Source organism: Marmota monax, unplaced genomic scaffold (genome assembly GCF_021218885.2).
Source record: "Marmota monax isolate L192 unplaced genomic scaffold, Marmota_monax_Labrador192_F-V1.1 WCK01_AAM20220418_F8-fsc00061, whole genome shotgun sequence".
In the NCBI taxonomy this organism is placed as follows: domain Eukaryota; kingdom Metazoa; phylum Chordata; class Mammalia; order Rodentia; family Sciuridae; genus Marmota; species Marmota monax.
In genome coordinates this window covers 19,518,727-19,538,525 of record NW_026695230.1, presented here as the reverse complement: position 1 = coordinate 19,538,525, position 19,799 = coordinate 19,518,727, and the positions used below count along the sequence as shown (strand labels likewise).

Below are 19,799 nucleotides of genomic sequence, written 5' to 3'. Positions count from 1 at the left end.
GCCTTGAGAGTCTTGTTGAGGAATTTGTTTCCTATGCCGTCACAATGGAAATGTGGGCTTACATTTTCTTCTAGTAGGCACAGAGTCTCTGATCTAGTGCCTAGGTCCTTGATCCACTTTGAGTTGCTTTTTGTGCAGGGTGAGAGATAGGGGTTCAATTCATTCTGCTACATGTGGATTTCCAGTTTTCATAGCACCATTTGTTGAAGAAGCTATCTTTTCTCTAACGTATGTTTATGGTGCCTTTGCCTAGCATGAGATAACTGTAGTTATGTGTGTTTGTCTCTGTGACTTTTGTTCTGTTCCACTGGTCTTTGTAACTGTTTTTGTGCCAGTACCTTGCTGTTTTTGTTACTATAGCTCTGTAGTATAATTTAAAGTCTGGTATTGTGATGCCTCCTGCTTCACTCTTCTCAATAACAATTGCTTTGGCTATTCTGGGCCTCTTTTCCCAAGTGAATTTCATGACTGCTTCTTCTATGCCTATGAGCAGCATCATTGGATTTTAATAGGAATTGCATTAAATCTGTATAGCACTTTTGGTAGTATGGTCATTTTGACATTCCGCTTATATAGGAGCATGGGAGTTCTTTCCAGCTTCTAAGGTCTTCTTCAATTTCTTTCTTTAATGTTCTGTAGTTTTCATTGTAGAGGTCTTTCACCTCTTTTGTTAGATTGATTCCCAAGTATATTTTTTTGAGGCTGTTATGAATGAGATAGTTTTCCTAATTTCTCTTTTAGCTGATTCATTACTGATATATAGGAACATAATTGACTTATGGGTATTAATTTTATATCCTGCTACTTTACTGAATTAATTTATGAGAGTTTTCTGGTGGAGTTTTTTGGGTCTTCTAAATATAGAATCATATCATTAGTAAATAGGGATAATTTGAGTTCTTCTTTTCCTATACATGTCCCTTAAATTTCTCTCTTCTATCTAATTGCTCTCGCTAGAGTTTCTAGGACTATGTTGAATAGAAGTGGTGAAAGAGAGTATCCTTATCTTGTTCCAGTTTTTAGAGGGAATGCTTTCAGTTTTTCTCCATTTAGAATGATGGTGGCCTTGGGTTTAGCTTATATAGCTTTACAATTTTGAAGTATGTTCCTACTATCCCTAGTCTTTCTAGTGTTTTGAATATGAATGGATGCCTTTATTGTCAAATGTTTTTTCTGCATCTATTGAGATAATAATTTTATTGTTGTTGTTAAGTCTATTGATGTGATGAATTACATTTATTAATCTTCATATGCTGAACCAACTTTGCATCCATGGGATGAACCCCACTTGATCATAGTGAACTATCTTTTTAATATATTTTTATATGTAATTTGCCAAGATTTTATTAAGAATTTTGGAATCTATGTTCATCAGGTATATTGATCTGAAGTTTTCTTTTCTTGATGTGTTTTTGTCTGGTTTTGGTATCAGGGTGATACTAGTTTCATACAATGAGTTTGGAAGGGTTCCCTCCTTTTTATTTAATGGAATAATTTGAGGAGAATTGGTGTTATTTCTTCTTTGAAGGTCTGGTAGAACTCAGCTGAGAATCTGTCTGGCCCTGGGCTTTTCTTTGTTGGTAGACTCTTTTTTCCCCCCAAACATTGGAGTTTGTTTTATTGCATGACATTTGTATAATATAAAGTATGATTGAAAATTGTAAGGCATCATGCAATTATTGATAAGCTAATTATTAACTGTACACTTGAGAGGCAGACATATAATCTAAAATTTAAAAACTAGTTCCAAAAAAGTACATAAATAATTTAATATGATGAGCTTTTAAATATGGTTTAATTTGTAGATTTACATTGTTAAAAAGTGCTTCAAATGTACTGCTGCAAAGTTGCTCTTTATAAATGGTGCTGGGGGTAATGTCAGATTATAAACTTTAAATAGAAAGCAAACATTAGGATATTCAAACTTACTTGAATCAGTTCTCAATTCTCACTCAAATTACTAAGTTGATATAACATTAGTAATCTAAAAAAACATGTATTTTAAATCCAACCAAATTCTATTGAATTCAAGTTATGCATGTCAAGTGATCAAATCTCTGAGTAGACCTGAATGTCAAGACCTGGAGCTGAGGCAGGTTGATGTTGATGTTAATCAATGTACTGTACCATCCAGCGGAAGCCTTCTCCATAACCTTGTCTTTTGGGCACATTTCACATGAAAACTTCTAAATGTCCGGCATTCAGGTCTTTCAAAGATACACTGCCCTTTCCTATTGTCTGAGTATATAAACCAAACATTTCTTTTAACCTTTCTTCACTAATGGCTTCAGGTCTGTCAATCTTATTCCCAAGAATCAGTATAGGCACATTAACAATGGTGTCATCAGTCATTAGTGAATCAAATTCTTCTTTCGATTCTAACAGCCTTTCATGGGCTGTACAATCCTCAAGAAATACAATGCCTTTGACAGCAGGAAGGCAGTTTTTCCATACTCTTCAGGCTTGAACATGTCCACCCGGATCAAAAGTTGTAAAAATCATACACCAGCAATAGTCAATACTTCTGAAGTGGGATGTAATGTTGGGACATGTTGACCAAGTCTGTCATCTTTTAGCATGTTTTTTCCTCATTATCCACTCCAAGAAATACCAATTTACCAGTTTTTTAATATAATCCTAAGAACAGTATAGTACACTGCTGAACTCACTGTAGATCCAATAGAATATGAAGGACATATCCAAATCTTACAGGGTCTGAGACTGGAGTGAATGCAATTCCTTTCCCTACACTTTTTGAGGCTGAATTGCAAAGCACTCTGTTGGTAGGCTTTTGATGGTATCTTCAATTTCAGTGTTTGAAATTAATGTGTTTAAATTGTATATATCCTCCTGATTCAATTTGGGTAGTTCATATGTTTCTAGAAATTTGTTGATATCTTCAAGAATTTCTGTTTTATTGGAGTGTAAACTTTCAAAATAGTTTCTGATTATCAGCTGTATTTCAATAGTGTTTGTTGTGACATTTCCTTTTTCATCATGGATTTTAGTAACTAATTTTTCTCTCTTTATTTTCATTAGCTTGGTGAAGGGTTTATCAATGTTATTTATTTTTTCTAAGAACCAACTTTTTGTTTTGTTGATTTTTTTAAAAAATGTTTTTGTTTCATTTCATTGACTTCAGCTCTGATTTTAATTATTTCCTATCTGCTTTTGGTGTTGATTTGTTCTTCTTTTTCTGGGGCTTAAAGATGTAATATTAGGTTATTTATTTGGCAACTTGATATTCTTTTTTGAATGAGCTCAATGCAATGAACTTTTGTCTTAGAACTGTTTTCATAGAGTCCCAGAGATTTTGATATGTTGTGTTGCTATTCTCATTTACCTCTAAGTATTTTTTAAATTTCATACCTGATTTCTTCTGCTATACAGTCATCATTCAGTAGCATATTATTTAGTCTCCAAGTGTTAGATAGCCTCTATTTTTATTCTATCATTGATTTCTAATTTCATTCCATTATGATTTGATAAAATGCAAGGTATTATCTCTATTTTTTTGTGTGTGTTTTTTAAGAGTTGCTTTGTGGTCTAAGATGTGGTCTACTTAAGAGAAGGATTCATGTGCTATGGAGAAGAAAGTATATTGAATCATTGATGGTTGAAATGTTCTATATTTGTTAAATCTAAATTATTCATTGTATTTTTTTACATTTTTTTTTACAATTTTTACAAAGTTCTTCAGCTTTTTTTTTTTTTAAATATTTTTTAGCTGTAGATGGACACAGTACCTTTATTTAGTTAACTAATTAATTAATTTTTATGTGGTGCTGAGAATCAAACCCAGTGCTTCACATGTGCTAGGCAAGTACTCTACCATTGAGCTACAACCCCAGCCCATCTTTGGCTTCTTTATTTGGTTTTTGTTTGGAGGATCTATCCAGTGGTGAGATAAGTGTGTTAAAGTCAATGAGTATCATTGAGTTGTGCTCTATTTGATATTTTAAATTGAGAAGGTTTTTTTTTATGTAAGTAGATGCTCCATTGTTTTGGGCATACATATTTATGATTGTTATGTCTTATTGATGTATAATTCCCTTAAGCAGTATGAGATGTCCTTTTTTGTCCTTCTGATTAACTTTGGTTTGAAGTCCACTTTATCTGATATGAGAATAGACACTGCTTGTTTATGAGATCCACGTGAATGAAACATTTTTTCCATCCTTTCGCCTTTAGTCTGTAGATGTCTTTTCTTAGGAGGCGAGTCTCTTGGAGATAGCAGCATGTTGTTGGATCTTGTTTTTTAATCCAATCTTGTAGTCTATGTTTTTTATTTTTGGCGGGGTGGGGGGTACCACGGATTGAATTCAGGGACACTCGACCACAGAGCCATATCCCCAGCCCTATTTTTTTTTTTTTTGGTATTTTATTTAGAGACAGAGTCTCATTGAGTTCTTAGTGCCTCACAGTTGCTGAGGCTGACTTTAAACTCGTGATCCTCCTGACTCAGCCTCCCAAGCTGCTGGAATTACAGGTATGTGCCAATGTGCTCAGCTCAGTCTACATTTTTTTATTGATGAATTTAGGCCATTTATATTCAATGTTGTTAATAAGAAATGATTTTATTCCCTGTAATTTTGATTTATTTCTGGTTTTTAATTTTAATTAGTTTCTCCTTTGATTGACTATTCTTATAGTTTAGTTCCTCCCTTTAATGGTTTTCAGCTTTATTTTTTATTTCTTCTTCATAAAAATATTTGGTTGAGTATGTTTTGTAGTGTGGGTTTCTACTTGTGAATTATTTTAACTTTTGTTTATCATGGCAGGTTTTTATTTCATTGTTAATTCTGAAGCTTAATTTTGCAGGTATAGTATTCTTGGCTGGCTTCCATTTTTCTTTAGAGCTGTGTATATATTATTCCAAGACCTCCTAGCTCTGAGAGTCTGGGTTGAAATATCTGCTGAGATCCACATTGATTTTTCTCGAATTGTGATCTGCCATTTCTCTCTGGCAGCCTTTAAAATTCTATTCTTATTCTCTGTGTTCTCTGTGACTTGGTGTGGGCCTGCTGTATTTGGGGTTGTGTAAACCTTCTCTATTTGATTTTCCATTTCATTCTTTTTTTTTCTTTTGGGTATTGGGTATTGAATTCAGGGGGCACTCAACCACTGAACAATATCCTCAGTCCCATTTTATATTTTATTTAGAGACAGGTTCTCACTGGGTTGCTTAGTACTTTGCTTTTGCTGAGGCTGGCTTTAAACTCACGATCCTCCTGCTTCAGCTTACTGAGCCACTAGGATTACAGGTGTGTGCCATTGCACCTGACCCATTTCATTCCGTAGGGGAAATTTTCGAGATATTTCATTGAAAAGATTGTTCATTCCTTTGGTTTGTATTTCTGAGACTTCATATATCCTAACTAATAAATCTTAAATTTGATCTTTTCATATTATCCCATACTTCTTGGGAGTTCTGTTCATGGTCTCTTAACATATTTTCTCCATGATCAATTTTATTTTCTAGATTATATATTTTGTCTTTATTGCTTGAAACTCTATCTTCCAAGTAGCCCAGTCTGTTGGTGATGTTTCCATTGAATTTTTAACTTGGCATATTGATTCCTTCATTTTGAAGATTTCTGCTAATTTTTTTTTCAGAATCTCTATCTTTTTTGAAGTGATTATATTACATTAATTAAAATTGTATTAATTTAAAACTTGTCACTTAATGAGTTAACTAAGTGTGTAAAACATTGTGCTCCAGAGATCAGCAGATGATGTCCTACAACATAAAAAACTGTCAGTCAAAGAATATGTGGATGTTAGAGAAGGAAAAAAAGAGATAAGGAATTAAATATATTAAATATATCCTGGGAGTCTGAAGCAGGACAATCACATGTTCAAGACTAGCCTCAGCAACTTAACAAGGCCCTATACAACTCAGTAAGATCCTGTTTCAAAATAAAAAATAAAAGGGATTATTGATGTGGCTGAGTGGTCAAACATCCTTGGGTTCAATTCCCAGTACCATAAAATAAAGCATAAGAAGGTAGCCATCATGAAAATAGAAGGGAGACCAATAAAATAGAGGAAAGAGATTGAGAAGATGGTATTGTGTCCATATACCTGGAAGGATGATCATTAAAATGTTTACAGAGGTGGTAAAACTCGGCATTTTAAATATTTTCCCACACTTCTGAATTTTTTCAGTGGATACATTATTTTATTAGAAAAATAACAAAACTTTCAAAAAATCCACTCAAATTTGTTTTTCTTCTATTCAAAATTTGTTAGGTTTTCATTGCAAAGTGGCAATGAAAATATTTCAGGGGCATTTAACTATGTCTGGAGACATTTTTTGGTGGTTATGACTGCTGGAAGTGCTACCAGAATCCAGTGTGTAGAAGCCAGGCATGCTGTAAATATCCTATAATTCACAGGACAGCCCCCTGCTGCCCTCCCAACAAAGAATTATCTGGCCTGCAGTGTTAATAGTGCTAAGGTCGAGGTATCTTGGGACTGTTTATCTCAATAAGGTTTCTTACCACCTTTTGATGGTAAGAGGGGCTGGCAACTTCCATATAGCTTTAGTTAAAAGTCAGAAATAGGATGGGAAGCCATAGGAAGGTAGCTACAGCAAGAGTGGGAGAAAGAGAAGAGTAAAGAATATTCATAGTTGGCAGGGTCTGATATTTTTATTAAGATCAGTAGTTTCTCCTGAGGCTATGACTCTGTGTCTGTCAACCCTGCATTATAGTTCCCATTTTCCTTTCTCTTTGGGACTCCAGAAACTCAGAATAACAAGATGCTAAGGCAAGTCTTTGATAAACTTTATAGATTTAATTTGGTGGATGGAAGGAAAGAATTTTTCTTTGTACCTGTAGGTGTCACCCCAGTACATGGAATGAGGAAATTTTTCTTCTGCTAGGAATATTTCTAGTCTGGAGCACCTAGGACCTTATTTTGGCTCAGTTTAACTTTTACTTCTATGTCAGTATTCCTAAGGAATGCATTTTCAGGATTATCCCTGACCCCACCTTCCTACTCCAAATTCAAAGGCATGCGGAAGAATATCTGTTCTTTTTATGCTTATCAGTTTTACCCCTCTTTTTAAAAATCCACTCCATTTTTGTTTTTTGAATTATCACTGACTAATAAGCGGCTTATCATAGTAGCTATGTCTAATGCTTCTCTCCTCTTGAACTAGGCGGGAGTTCTGGAATGAGTGAAGACTATCAGGGCATCCTGTGTCAGGACAACATGGCTGGGCTTCTGTGTCTCACTCAGTCACTGGATCCACATACACCAGGAGGGCATGACCTTTGGTGAAGAGGCTCTTAGCAAGTGAGGCAGATGTAGAAGATGTGACAGCTGATGAGTGGCTGTTTTCTCTTCTCCTCTTAACTGGAGTTTTCCCCTCCTGCAAGTCCTTCTCTGAAGGAGGATCTGGGGGGCCCATTTCTGTCCTGCCACAGAGGAGCTAATGGGAATCACAGTGTAAACTACCAGATAAACATGATTGTTTTTATATTTCAAAAGGAAAGTACCAAAGATAATTAAGTTATTATGGAGGTTGTTCCCAGGAGAACGTTCTCTGGTTCATGTCTTTTTCAATTTAGAAAAAAAATGCAAAAAAAAAAAATGCAAACCCCCTGGATTTCACTAAAAATAATTAGGATTGTGGGACTATTAAATAGCTGCTGTCAAAGAAACGTAAGAAAGTTTTTATTCTGTCTTTCTTCCCCTCATCCCCCACTAGATTACGTGGTTTATTGTTTTAATTCTACTTACTTTTCAAATCCCATTTAGAGAAAATAAAATATAGGCAAAGAAAAAAAATGAGACAAACTTTTGTCACCACTACTTGGATCAAAATATAGAACTTGGACCTGCTTTTTTTTTTTTATAAATTTACAATTGAACATAGCATGTAAGCATAACCACATTTCAGTAATAATGTAAATAACTAATATAATTACTTCTATTAACATGACTTTGTTCCCTGGTGCTAGTACTACCTAACATGAGAACACATGCCATGTGACAGGCATATGTATTATTTCAAGTCTTCCTCACACTTCTGTGAGTTGAAAACATTTTATAGGTGAAAAGCATGAAGTAGAGACAGGTTGATTCATTCAAAGTCAGACAGCTAGTAAATGGTGCAGGCTGTACACCGCACAGCTAAACAATCTAATTTCCAAGTTTGTGCACATAACTACAATTCCAAGTTAGCATTCCCTAAGTCTAACTCTTGACTTATACTTTTCCATCTTAAATTTCTTATTCTTGATTCCTCTCTCCCTTATTCATTTTTACTGGAATAACTTCTTTAATGATTACTTTCATGCAAATCTATGTCTCAGGTTTGCTTCTGAGCAATCTAAGACATTTGTGGGAGTGACCTTGCTAAACCTTTGATTTGTCAGTGTTTAGAATAGCTGTAATTGCTAATAAAGTGCCAAAGAACTTTGATATTCTGAACTGCATCTTGGGCTATTAAGTTATAATCATATTTATTGAGGACTGTATTTTAAAATGTGATTTTTCCCAAGGAGTCCATGTTGAATATTACTTCCAATGAAACTCAGATGACATGATTTCAACCTATGAACATGGTTCTAATCAAATCTTATTCAAAATAAAAAGGTAAGGAACTTAGGAGAGGCAGTATAACAGAATAACTTATGGAATACTTAACTCTGTGTATGGATTATGCTTTAAATACAGCAATTCATTTATTCTTTCCAAAGGGATCATGAGAAACCTATCATTTTATGGTTAGGGCACTTGAGCACTCAATGGTTAAATTAGAAGCCCAAGGTTTCATGGCACTGTTACTATAATGATAGTAATCTTAGTAGTCATCATGACAATATGAGTGATAATATTTCATTTTTCCTTTGCTGCCTTGTCTACTTATGTACCACACCACTAAAATGGAGAGTTGAATAGTTTTTCAGACTTTTTTGAAGAGTTGGAATGGAAAGAATTATAGTTCTGAGGTAAGGGAAAAATGAAAATGGTATTTTTTATATGTCTTTCTCTAGAGACCAAAGGAAAAGCATTCTAAAACTTAAGGTGGTCAATTTTTAGACATATCTTATTTCCCTAGACTTTCTGGTATTCATATTCTGTCTTTAAGAAAAGAGACTTGCTTTAGAACTTCTCAGTGCATCTTCATTTAACTCACATTTTCATTTAAAATTCTGATTTTATTGACAAATATAATTGTACATATTTATGGGACACAATGTGATGCTTTGATGTATGTATGTATACATAGTAGAATAAGAAAATCAGGCTAATAAACATGTCCATTATTTCACTGACTTACTTTTTGTGGTGAGAATATTTAAAATTAACCTTAGCAATTTTGAAATGTACATTATTAACTAGTCATTTTGCTGTCAGTATATCACCAGAATTTATTCCTCTTGTTTAACTAAAACTTCACTCTTAAACTAAAATTCCCCCCTTTTCCCACTCTCCCCTCAGCCTCTGGTAACTACCATTCTACTGTCTACCTTTATGCCTTCTAACTTTTAGAGTCCATATATAAGTGAGTCATTCATATCTTATCCTATGAAATATGTTCAAGAATCCATTGCCCTCCTGACTACATCACTACAGGACTTGTGACTCCTTTCCCATTCTAATTGGAGTATAAACTGACTAGAGATCCCTAAATCTACTGATGTAGTGATTTCCAGTTCCTGTTTCTCGGCTACCCATTTCAGTGCTCTGAGACTCATTCTGTTTCCCTTGAGAACTCTATCCTCATTAATCTTATAACTCTTGCCACCTCTAATTTTATGACTTATACCTGAACCTAGTTTCTCTCCTCTTAATGATCTGATCTCCACTGACTTCTTTCCTCCTACTCCACTGTTCCTGAGGTCTCCTTCTCCAGTGATACCCAGCTCACTGACACAGTAATCCCCTTCAATTCTGACCTCACCTAGATTATTTTTTCTACTTCTATCATAGTAAATACCATTCATTCCTACATAGTAATCTCTCTATCCCAGTTAACTTTTTCCCCCAGTTTTTTGTTTTGATCTCTCAAAAAATAACCTCTGAATCTCATTTGGTAATCACACTGCTTAAATACATGAGGAATTATCAAAGACCTTTTTGATTTATACAGAATATTTTTGGCTTAAAAATTAGAAGTAACGTATGTCATATACTTTTTAGTTAAAGGTTTTTATGGATATGTTAAACAAATAGGAAAAGCATTGGGCAAATGTTAGTTGAACATTGAGCCTTTTCCCAGGATGCAGTGATGTGAGAGACAGGCACCCTGCTGTGCGGGGTTTCTGTGCCCATCACCATTTCAATTTTATCCTAGTAGGAGATGCTCCCAACTTTCACCAAGACTATTTTTCAGAGAACAAAGGGAAAAGCATACTGTTCAGGACACCTATATCCTTTATAATTTTTCTGTTTAAAAGACTTTGAAGACAGGAGTCATTTGACCTGAAGTGGACAATATGCTTTAAACACTTTGAAGGGACAAAAAGGACAGAGTCAGCATTTCTATCTTCTATTTCTGAAGATCTGAGTTGTTGGACTCCTGTTCCCTTGACTGTTTTCCCTGCCTATAGAAGGGTCAAGATTGTATCTGTAAATAGAAGCCAATGGATGCCTTTATGTCCAACATGAAGAAATTTTCTTTATATCAAGATTCCTGTAGATCATCAGTTTTGAGAACTGTGCATAAGTGGTAGATTTGCTGAAGGGTGATTTCCTTCTCCTCTTAAGCATTTGGTTGGTTTCAAAATTTTCTTAATTTTTATTCTGATCATACCCTTCAAACTCAAAGGTGCAAAGAGGCAAAATATGTTTGACTTGGAGATAAGTATTTCCTTTCATTTTTATATGTAAAATGAAAATTTCTGTTGAAATACTACAACACTTAAATTTAATTACTGGAAGATTTAAAAAACTATAGTATGTATATATTCACATGTACACACATATGTATGTGTATGCATACAATAATACACACATATATACATATATAAATATATATTTTTTGATACTTTTCCTTTAAGAAATATTTTTTTGTAATCATTAATGACTTAATCAATTTTGACTTTCTTCATAGACATAATGAAAATGTCCTATTTTACTTGATCATCATAAATTTTATTCCAGGAGTGTTGGGACCTTTTACCTCCCTTGGGACCACGGCCATTATTGGGTGTAGGCTGAGGTGGCCTCATGGGTTCTTTCAGAGCATTTCGGTATACGTGACCTGGCTGGATTGGTGTTCGCGGGCTTTTAGCCCGTGCGTGCGGGCTTTTGACTTTATCCCCGCCTAATGGTTTAATCTGAAATCTGCCTAGGCCCCTTAATGATAGTGACGTAACTGCCCCTTATTGGTTCTTGCTACTGTCTCTTCTTACTCCCTCCTTCTATCACTATATAACCTTGTCCCCGACACAATAAAGTTGAGATTGCTGCACCTCCATGGTTGACTCAACTCCCGACTCCATGTGATTCTTGGCCAGGCTGGGTGGCGGGCCGGGTTGCGACACTTACCCTCTCGCTCAGCCCCTCGGAGACGACAGGCTGGTCCTGCCTGTCTCCCACGTACCCTTGCAGGGAGCAACACAGGAGTAATTTGAAATCCTTTTATTTAAAAAAAAATCTTCAAAATTTTACACATTTCATTTTTAAAATGGAAATATTGAAATTTCTTATAAAAAGGAGGTGTTTTAGGATTATTTAGGAACTATTCTTTTTTTCTTTTCCCAAATGCTGGGGCTCTTTTGTGGTAATTGAGAATTACTGATTTTTCAAGTCATCAAGCACATCCTGCTTTGTGATTTTGGCCCATGCATCAGGGATTTTACCAGTATCTGTAAATTTTTTCTGATATTTTTCTTCTAATTTAGATCTGAAATGTGAGACAAACCATTTCCAATATGGCTGGGTGGATGAATCTGGGGTGATGCTCCATGTGGCATAGTCCCCTCCTGCCTGCCGATAGTTCTTATAAGGGATTTCCTGGTCATTTCCCAGATACATCAAACGATTACTTGCTACTGAACTAGTACAGCAGTCAATTACAAAATGGTCTGTTTTATGCTTATACCATCCATTCACAGCCTGGGGACGGTGAAATGGAACGCTATGATCTCCTTCATGTGTAGGAATTGTGTTTGTACAAATTGCATTGCATAGGGGACATTGTTTCCAGCAGCCACAGAGATGTTCAGAGAGGATTTTCTCAATTTCAGGGACCATTTCTTCTATAGGCATACTTGAACAATTCTGTTCTACTTTCTTCATTGCAGGATCCAAAGCTGCACTCATGGCTTCTTTCAGAAATTCAATATCTTTTATCTCCTGGTGCTCAATGCTTATCAGATCTCTTCGGGGGAAGAACAAATTGTTTCCCAGGTGATCACAGAACAAATCCAACCATTCAGACACAGTGCTGCTTTTATCCTTAGCTACCGCTGTGGATTCACGAATGGCAGAAAGGATGGCATTCTTGATGTTGTCTAAACTTATTTTGAAAAAAGTCTTTATTTTTTCACTTCCATTGTGTGAACAATATCTTTTGATATGGTTTTCAATGTAACTGCTAAAAAAAGATTTTGTATTATGAAGATATTGCCAATAATTATCAAAGTTTTCTTCTTCTGCCAGAGAAATAAGAATGTGTTTCTCCAGGTTAGCCCTGTTTCCATTGAACGCAGGGCAGGTTGCTTGCATGTCCCCAGCTATTTTAATGATCATTTTTTCCCATATAGTGGCAGAGACAGCAGGAGTTAGCTTGTGCCACAGAAAATCAACAAATGTTTTGATGGAAGTTGCACCCTGACAGGAGATCTTAAAGCTCATAAAGAAATCATCTTTCTTGCTTTCTAGATAGTTTACAGGATCATTTGCTCTTTTGAATGCTTTGTGCATTTCCTTAAAACTCTTTGATGCTTTTTGGAATAAACACAAAGATAATTCAGTGTTATATTTACTTGTAAATGTGTATCTTTTTTCAGTGAATGCAGATTTTACTTCCTCATCTATGATTCTTAGGATTTCATGGAAATAACTTGGATTGTAATCACATTGTTGCCTCTGAATGTTGTTAATAGTTTCATTAAATCTTGCAACAATGTGGTCAGTAATCATATTAATGGATTCTATATCACGGGGCTTTAGTGTCCTTGTCATAAAGTTATATTTTTTATTCATTTTGATATGTTCATCATAATTGATTTGAAACTTCTCTCCAGAATCTCTCTTTAGTATGTCTACCATGTCTGCCTCCTTTTGGAAATATTCCCAAAGGATGCTTTCAGAATCTACATCAATGTCAGGCTCTATAACTTGAGGGAGATCTGAAGACACATCATAGACCCATTTTTTCCACAGTTGGTTGAATTTCTCATATAACTCTTCCTCACTCAATTCTTTACCCTTTACAGTTAAAGCTAATTTTCTGCTCCTTTCCAATAATTCATTTTCATAACCTATCTTTTTCTTATCTAACCTTTCTTGATTTTTTTTAAAATGAATAAGTTCATTGGCTTTTCTTTTACTATCTGAAATAAGTGCCTCTTTAAGGATGAGTAGCTTATTTTCAAAATTTGCTTTCCATTGAACCAGTATTTCATTATCTGGGTCTTCATTAAAATATTTTTCAAGTTCTTGCTTGATAGCTATATATTTTTCTGTAACTGATGCCTCAAATATGCTAGCATTGAGTGTGTGGATCTTTCCATTCTGAATCTGGTTGATTAGTTGATTCTGCAAGTCCAGCACATGACTTCTGAGCTCCCAGGTCCAGTGGTTATACATGGTTTCTAGTTTGCTCATGGCCATGACCTCTCGTGTGTTTCTGAAACTGAAAATGAAATTCTCATTTACCAGGGCTCTCCACAAATCTTGAACTCTGAATTTTACATCTGATATCTTCATGATGTTACCCCTGGATTCATGTTTGGCAGTTAAAAGAATTCTACTTTTCAGTTCTTGGACATTGTGGCTATATCGAGGATTGGGAGGGGCCATAGGGGGATTGCCATCCCAGAGGTGAGCAAAGTAGTATACGTGAGTATTGACATCAAACTTTATAACGTCACTGAAGTGGGTTACATTTGAGCACTCTTCTTGTTCAGCAGCTGTTATTGCCATTTCGTCTAGCTTCTGTTCTAGGCACCTTCGTCCTTCCATAGTTTGGTCTTTAGCTGTAACTTCTCCCACATTCTGATGAACAAACAGGCAACTTGGGAAGATTTTCACTTTTTTCATCCTCAGAAAGGCTTGGACAGCTATTTGTAGGATGTCCTGCATCTCTGATGGATTCTCTCCAAAAATATTGATCAGAGTCAAGTTTCCAATTCCAATGACAAAGGTGGCTAACTCATTGTCCCAATTCTGGGACTTGTTGCTGAGTTCTGGGGCCCGAAGTCCTTCTGTGTCTACAACAAGCACAAAGTCAAAGCCAAGTTCCTCTCTGGATGACTCATCCACTTTCAGGAGCTGCATGTAGGCTCCCCTGGTACACCTGCCTGCACTTACAGTGAACTGCAGCCCAAAAAGAGCATTTAGTAGGGTGGACTTCCCTGAGCTCTGCAGGCCAAGGATAGAGAGAACAAAGAGCCGTTTGTCTCCAAGTTTCTCAGAGAGCTTGTCAAAAACAGCTGATACCCACTTTAGGGGCACATAGGAAGCATCTCCATCCATCAGCTCTATGGGGACACCAGATATCATCAGGTCTGCAGCAATTTGGGGAAGGGAGAGAAAAAGTATATCTCTTGTGGAGGAAGTTTCTTCCAGAGCTTCATAGATCTGGCCAACCTCTCTGAGTAATTGCTCAATTCCTAAGGTGCAGTCATTAATCTCAGTAGAGATGGATTCTATCTCATTTTGACAGAGTCTCAGGGAGTTGCTCTTTTGTGCCCTTTGCTTTTCTGTTTGTTCTATTGACCACAAATATCTTTGTTTCTCACGAAGTTTTTCCAAGTGTTCTGCAGTCAGGTTGTCCAAAAATATACCCAGCCACTGAAAGAAGTAGAGTTTGGTGTGAGTTTCTGAATGCTCTTGGAGAATTTGAAGGACAGATTGCATTAACTCATTAAGAGGAAAGGCTTTTCTCAACTGTTGATGTCGTATTCTTTGTTTATCTGTTTCAATCTCAGTCTTGTGTTGTTCAATGCTCCGATTTCCCTTTTCTCTCAGATGATAGAATTCTTTGTCCTTCTTACACCAAAGGTGCCATAGTTGTCCCTGAAGGGGTAGTAAGTTCTCTTTCACATGAGATAACTTTGTTTCCCCCAGGAGGGCCAATATAGTTTGTGCCTTTTCTTTGGCTTCCTTGCAATCTCTTTGGTGTTCATCAACCAGAAATCCTTGCTTAAGAGCAATCTGAGAACAGTCCTCTAGGCTGAGAGCTGTGTCAGAGAGCTCTAGCAAATGTCTGATGGTAGTTGTGAGCTCCTCTGTCAATTCTGCCTCATTTCTATTCCTGATGCCAATTCTCACTCTTCTACTACAATTATTGGCTTTGGATTTTTCTTTGTCATCAAGCAAGCAGATCAGAGGTCTTGATGACTGCCACAGGTCACGGACTACGCTTTGGTTGTCTTTATTGTCATCAGAAGCTGACATGAGGACCACGATGAGAGAAGAGATGTCCTGCAGGAAGGTAAGCTGCCTTTTATGTTCCTTTGCATCTCCATGAAGATTGGTGAAGGTCACACAATTGTCAAACCTGTCCTCCTCTTCCCCTCCAGGGCAGAACCAACAGATTTCTACCACACCCCCCATCAAGAGACAATCTTTGCTGCTTCCTCTGCAGTGTCGATGGAAAAACACATCATGTTTACGTTTACTGAGAAGACAGTTCATGATCTGAGATTTGGAAGCAGATAGGCCATTTCCAACTCGAATGAAGGACACAATGGGGGTGGAAACCTGGCACATACGAAGATTCTTGTAAGTGTTGTTCTTCCCTTGTGGTAATTTGCTTCCTTGCTGCCAACTTCTCCTAATTTGTCTGAGAGACCAGAGAGAGAATTCAATTTGAGAAGTGCAGGGATTTGGCACCAGAAGAGGGAGGGCAAATTGACAAATGGAAAGTTTGCCCAAAATATATTGTCTGGCAAAATCATCTGCACAGTGAAAAATTGCCATCTGAATATCCATTGGGTGAATATGGGGTCTGGGCTTAGAGACTAAAGGATCAGTAAGACTATCACTGTCTTCAACAAAGTCTTCATATGGATCTAAAACCTCATTTTCCTCACTTGAAGCACTTGGACAGACCTGATGATCTGTGTTTTCATCATCTTTGAAGATCAAGTGTCTCAGTCCATAATCCAGCATAAGTAATTTCTGAAGGAAATAGAAAGGAAGTTCCCATTCAGATTTGGGCTGGGTGTTGTACACAGAAATCTTGTAAATAAGATGGAAATTAGCTCTACTCATCCTTTTTGGGTAGTAATGTTCTAGGCCTAGACGCTGGAGTAAGTCTAGGAAGGCTCCATTTTTTATCACCTTCCATTTATTATTTTTATTATCATGTGGTTCCTGGGAATGTTTCTTTCCATGGAAAAGACTTTGCAATTGTTTTCTCACCTTGTCCATTTGCAATGAAGAGATGGTAGCTTCATAATCCCCATCAATGAGTAACTTCAAGTCTTTTTCTAGATTTTGCCAATCATAATCTGCACCAAGTTTGTTGAGGACTTGTAAAACTTCTTTAGACAGTGACTGTTCTATATGATGTCTCATAAATGCCATGCGCTGTATTTTGTCTTTTGTAGAAACAGCTGCAATTCCAGATGTGGCAGTCAGACCTGTGAGCATAAGGAATGCTTGAGCTCTATAGTTGCAAATATTTTTGAGCTCTTGGTATTTATTGTGAGCAGTTTGCATTTCATCCAGTAAGAAGTTTAACTCATTGCACCCTAGAAGATACTGAAAAGTATTGCTTACCACCTGATATCCTGCACCAGCTGCAATGGAAAGTAGCAAGAGCTGCTTGTCTGGCTGCTCTGTTGCTTGGAGGTGATTCAAGAAGCAGCTGAGAGCTAAGCAGACCTCATAGGTAGCCTTTCTTTGAGCTTCTTCTACCGTTTCTGGGGTCTCTGAATTGACATTCACTTCTAAAAGTTCATCCTGTGTTTCTTTTAAAATTTTAATGAACTCAGAAAATTGAGAGATGTTGAGTTGCTCTTGCTCTGACTCTGATTGGTTTATCCACTGCATGATGGAGTGAGCCTGAGGAAAGTTTGTCACTTTGTAGACGTGAGGATCGAGAAGGCTGTGAAACTGTGATTTAATAAATCTAGTTTTATGGATTGAAGAGCTTTTGCAAAAGTTGAAAATGTTTACTAGAAAATTCTGAAGATCCCAGTCCGTGAGGCATGTGTTAATCCAAGTGTCATAACCTTTTATTTTTTGACTCAACATTTGCATGAAATCTATCAGTTTTTGAAGCTGTTCTTCAGGATCAGATATCTCCCAGGATTTCACATCATCTAGGAAAATTCTAGCCTCCTGCATAGCACTCAATAATTCGTCTCCATCCTGGATCTGGGCAGTGAGGCCAGTCAGAGCAGCGTAGTTGTCTTTCAGGCAGTTAGCTACCTTAAGGGGATCCTTAAAATCACTTCTGTGGCTGGAGAGGATGATGTCCCAAATGGGCACTAGCTGAAGTCCCCGGTCAATGACACACCAAGTTTGATTGCTGGCAACAAGGCCAGCTTTCCACTGGACGAGGCCATCTGCTTCTTGTGGGCCACCTGTCTGAGTCACAGATAATTGGACTTTGTTTTGGAGATTTTGTAAAGTTTGGCTCTGAGAGGCTTTTTTGGAAAGAGCATCTGATACATTCATACCTGCAGCTACATTTACCCCAAAGCCACTGAAGCTGCCCTTTATGTAAATATTCAGAGCCTCTGCTATCTGCTGCTTTACATCAGCCAGCTGTTCACTTTGAAAACCCTCTGAAATTGCCTTCCACCAGTAGATTCCTCCCAGATGTAGAGGGCCTTGGTTAGCATGAGAACCAAACCTATGGAAGAAGTTCTCAGTCCTGTGCCTCAGCAAAGGGAATATGTCTGGATCTGCAGTCTGATCCAGGAGATTTTCAATGCATTTCAATTCCTGAAGAGCAGGCTTGGAGAACTGGAGTTGATCAATGGGAAAGTGGCAAGAGGCCAGGGGGACGTAGCTAAATTTAATTGAGCAGAAATAAGAATGTTTAGAATGAGATTGTTCAGTTTCCTTGGATTCTGAATGTTTGCTTTTATCCACTCCAGCTTCCAGACTATATTTCCAGCCTTCACCTTTGGCAGAGGCAGTGATACTGAAGCCCACCTTCTCTATAGTCTGGGTGAACATGGATTCTTCTTGAAAAGATGTAAAGTCCTTTGTTTCCATCCATGTGCCCTGCTGAGGGCCAAAAAGTGAGAAATCCTTGGGGACACTGAGTAGCTCCTCTCTCTTCTGTATCAGGTCAGTTTGGTGACTGGTTTTGTAAATTCCCTGCAAGGCCAGCCCTCCAGATGCCCATCTTATTAGATCTCTGTCTGGGAGGTTTTTCATGTGGGACAGTGTCTGCTCCAAGAGACTGAGTTGTCTCTGCATGATTTCCGTGACATCCCTGAGGGGCTTTTCAGGCACTGGCCAGTACTCTTCAGGGATCTCCATGGCTTGCCTCAGCTCTGCTTCTTTTTTCCTCACTTCCTCTTCCTGTCTCTGCCTCCCTTCTGACAGCAAACTTCTTAGCTCCTGCAGTGCTTGTTCTGCCTGCTTCTGCTTTTTCCTTATCGTCTCCAACAGTGATTCCTGTAACCCTGGAAAACCATTTGAGTGTGACTGTTCAATCAGCTTCTCTAGGGCCCTTTTCTCCCATGGATGTTGTACCTGGGATTTCAGCTTCTGAAGGTCTTTTTCTTTTAAATATTGTAGTGCCTGGGCACAGGTCACACCAAGGTCTTCCTTCAGCTTGGGCAACCAGTACTCAACATCCAGTCCTGCTTCTCTCAGCATCTCTTGGAGATCTTGCCTCCTTTTGCCTCTGAGCAGAGGTTCATCAGGGGTGCACTCTGCTGTGGCCATGGCTGTGTGAAAAACAGACAGTTAGTCTTGACTGTGTCTTGACCTTAGGAAGTATCAGCCACATGATCAAATAGAAGAGTGTACTAATGATGCATGTCTTCAAGTTCTTTCCATCCCTTCCATTAATTGCTCCACCATATAGTTTTTTGGTTAACAACAATTTTTTGTGTGTGTATAGGGTATCAGTGTGTGTGTTCTCAATATGGATTCCTTTTTTATTTGCTAGGGTGAATTGCAGCTTAGCCTGATTTTTGCATTTCCTTTTATACAGAATTAGTTGCATAGAAAAGCTGAAGGATAGAGTAAACTGCGGGATGGAATTTGAAAATATGCATGAGTAGATAGCTTAATGTTCAGTTTTTTGTTTTTTTTTTTTTTGGTACCAGGGATTGAACCCAGGGGTTCAATTAACCACTGAGCCACATCCCCGGACTTTTTATTTGTTTTTTTATTTTGAGGCATGGTCTCACTAAGTTATCTAGGACCCTGCTAAGTTGCTGAGGCTGGTTTTGAACTTTTTATCCTCCTGCTTCAGCCTCTTGAGCTGCTGAGATGACAGGTGTGCACCACTGCACCTGGTTTGATGTATAGTTTTTTAAAACAATTTTATTTATTTATTTTTATGTGGTGCTGAGGATCAAACCCAGGGCCTCACACGTGCTATATGAGTGCTCTACTACTGAGCCACAACCCCAGACCTGATGTATAGTTTTTTAAAACTAGTGATAACACCAATTGATTATATTTTTTGT

The 19,799-nt window shown here is 37.3% G+C and overlaps 1 protein-coding gene and 1 pseudogene across 1 annotated transcript; both read right to left on the bottom strand.

The window, feature by feature from the left end:
* Positions 1-2,109: 2,109 nt before the first annotated feature.
* On the bottom strand, positions 2,110-2,697 carry LOC124088421 (GTP-binding protein SAR1b-like; annotated as a pseudogene).
* A 9,057-nt stretch (positions 2,698-11,754) lies between these two features.
* Positions 11,755-19,047, bottom strand: LOC124088423 (interferon-induced very large GTPase 1-like). The gene has a single exon (XM_046437962.1). The coding sequence runs from the start codon at positions 19,045-19,047 to the stop codon at positions 11,755-11,757; it is 7,293 nt and encodes a 2,430-aa protein (XP_046293918.1).
* Between the last annotated feature and the right edge of the window lie 752 nt (positions 19,048-19,799).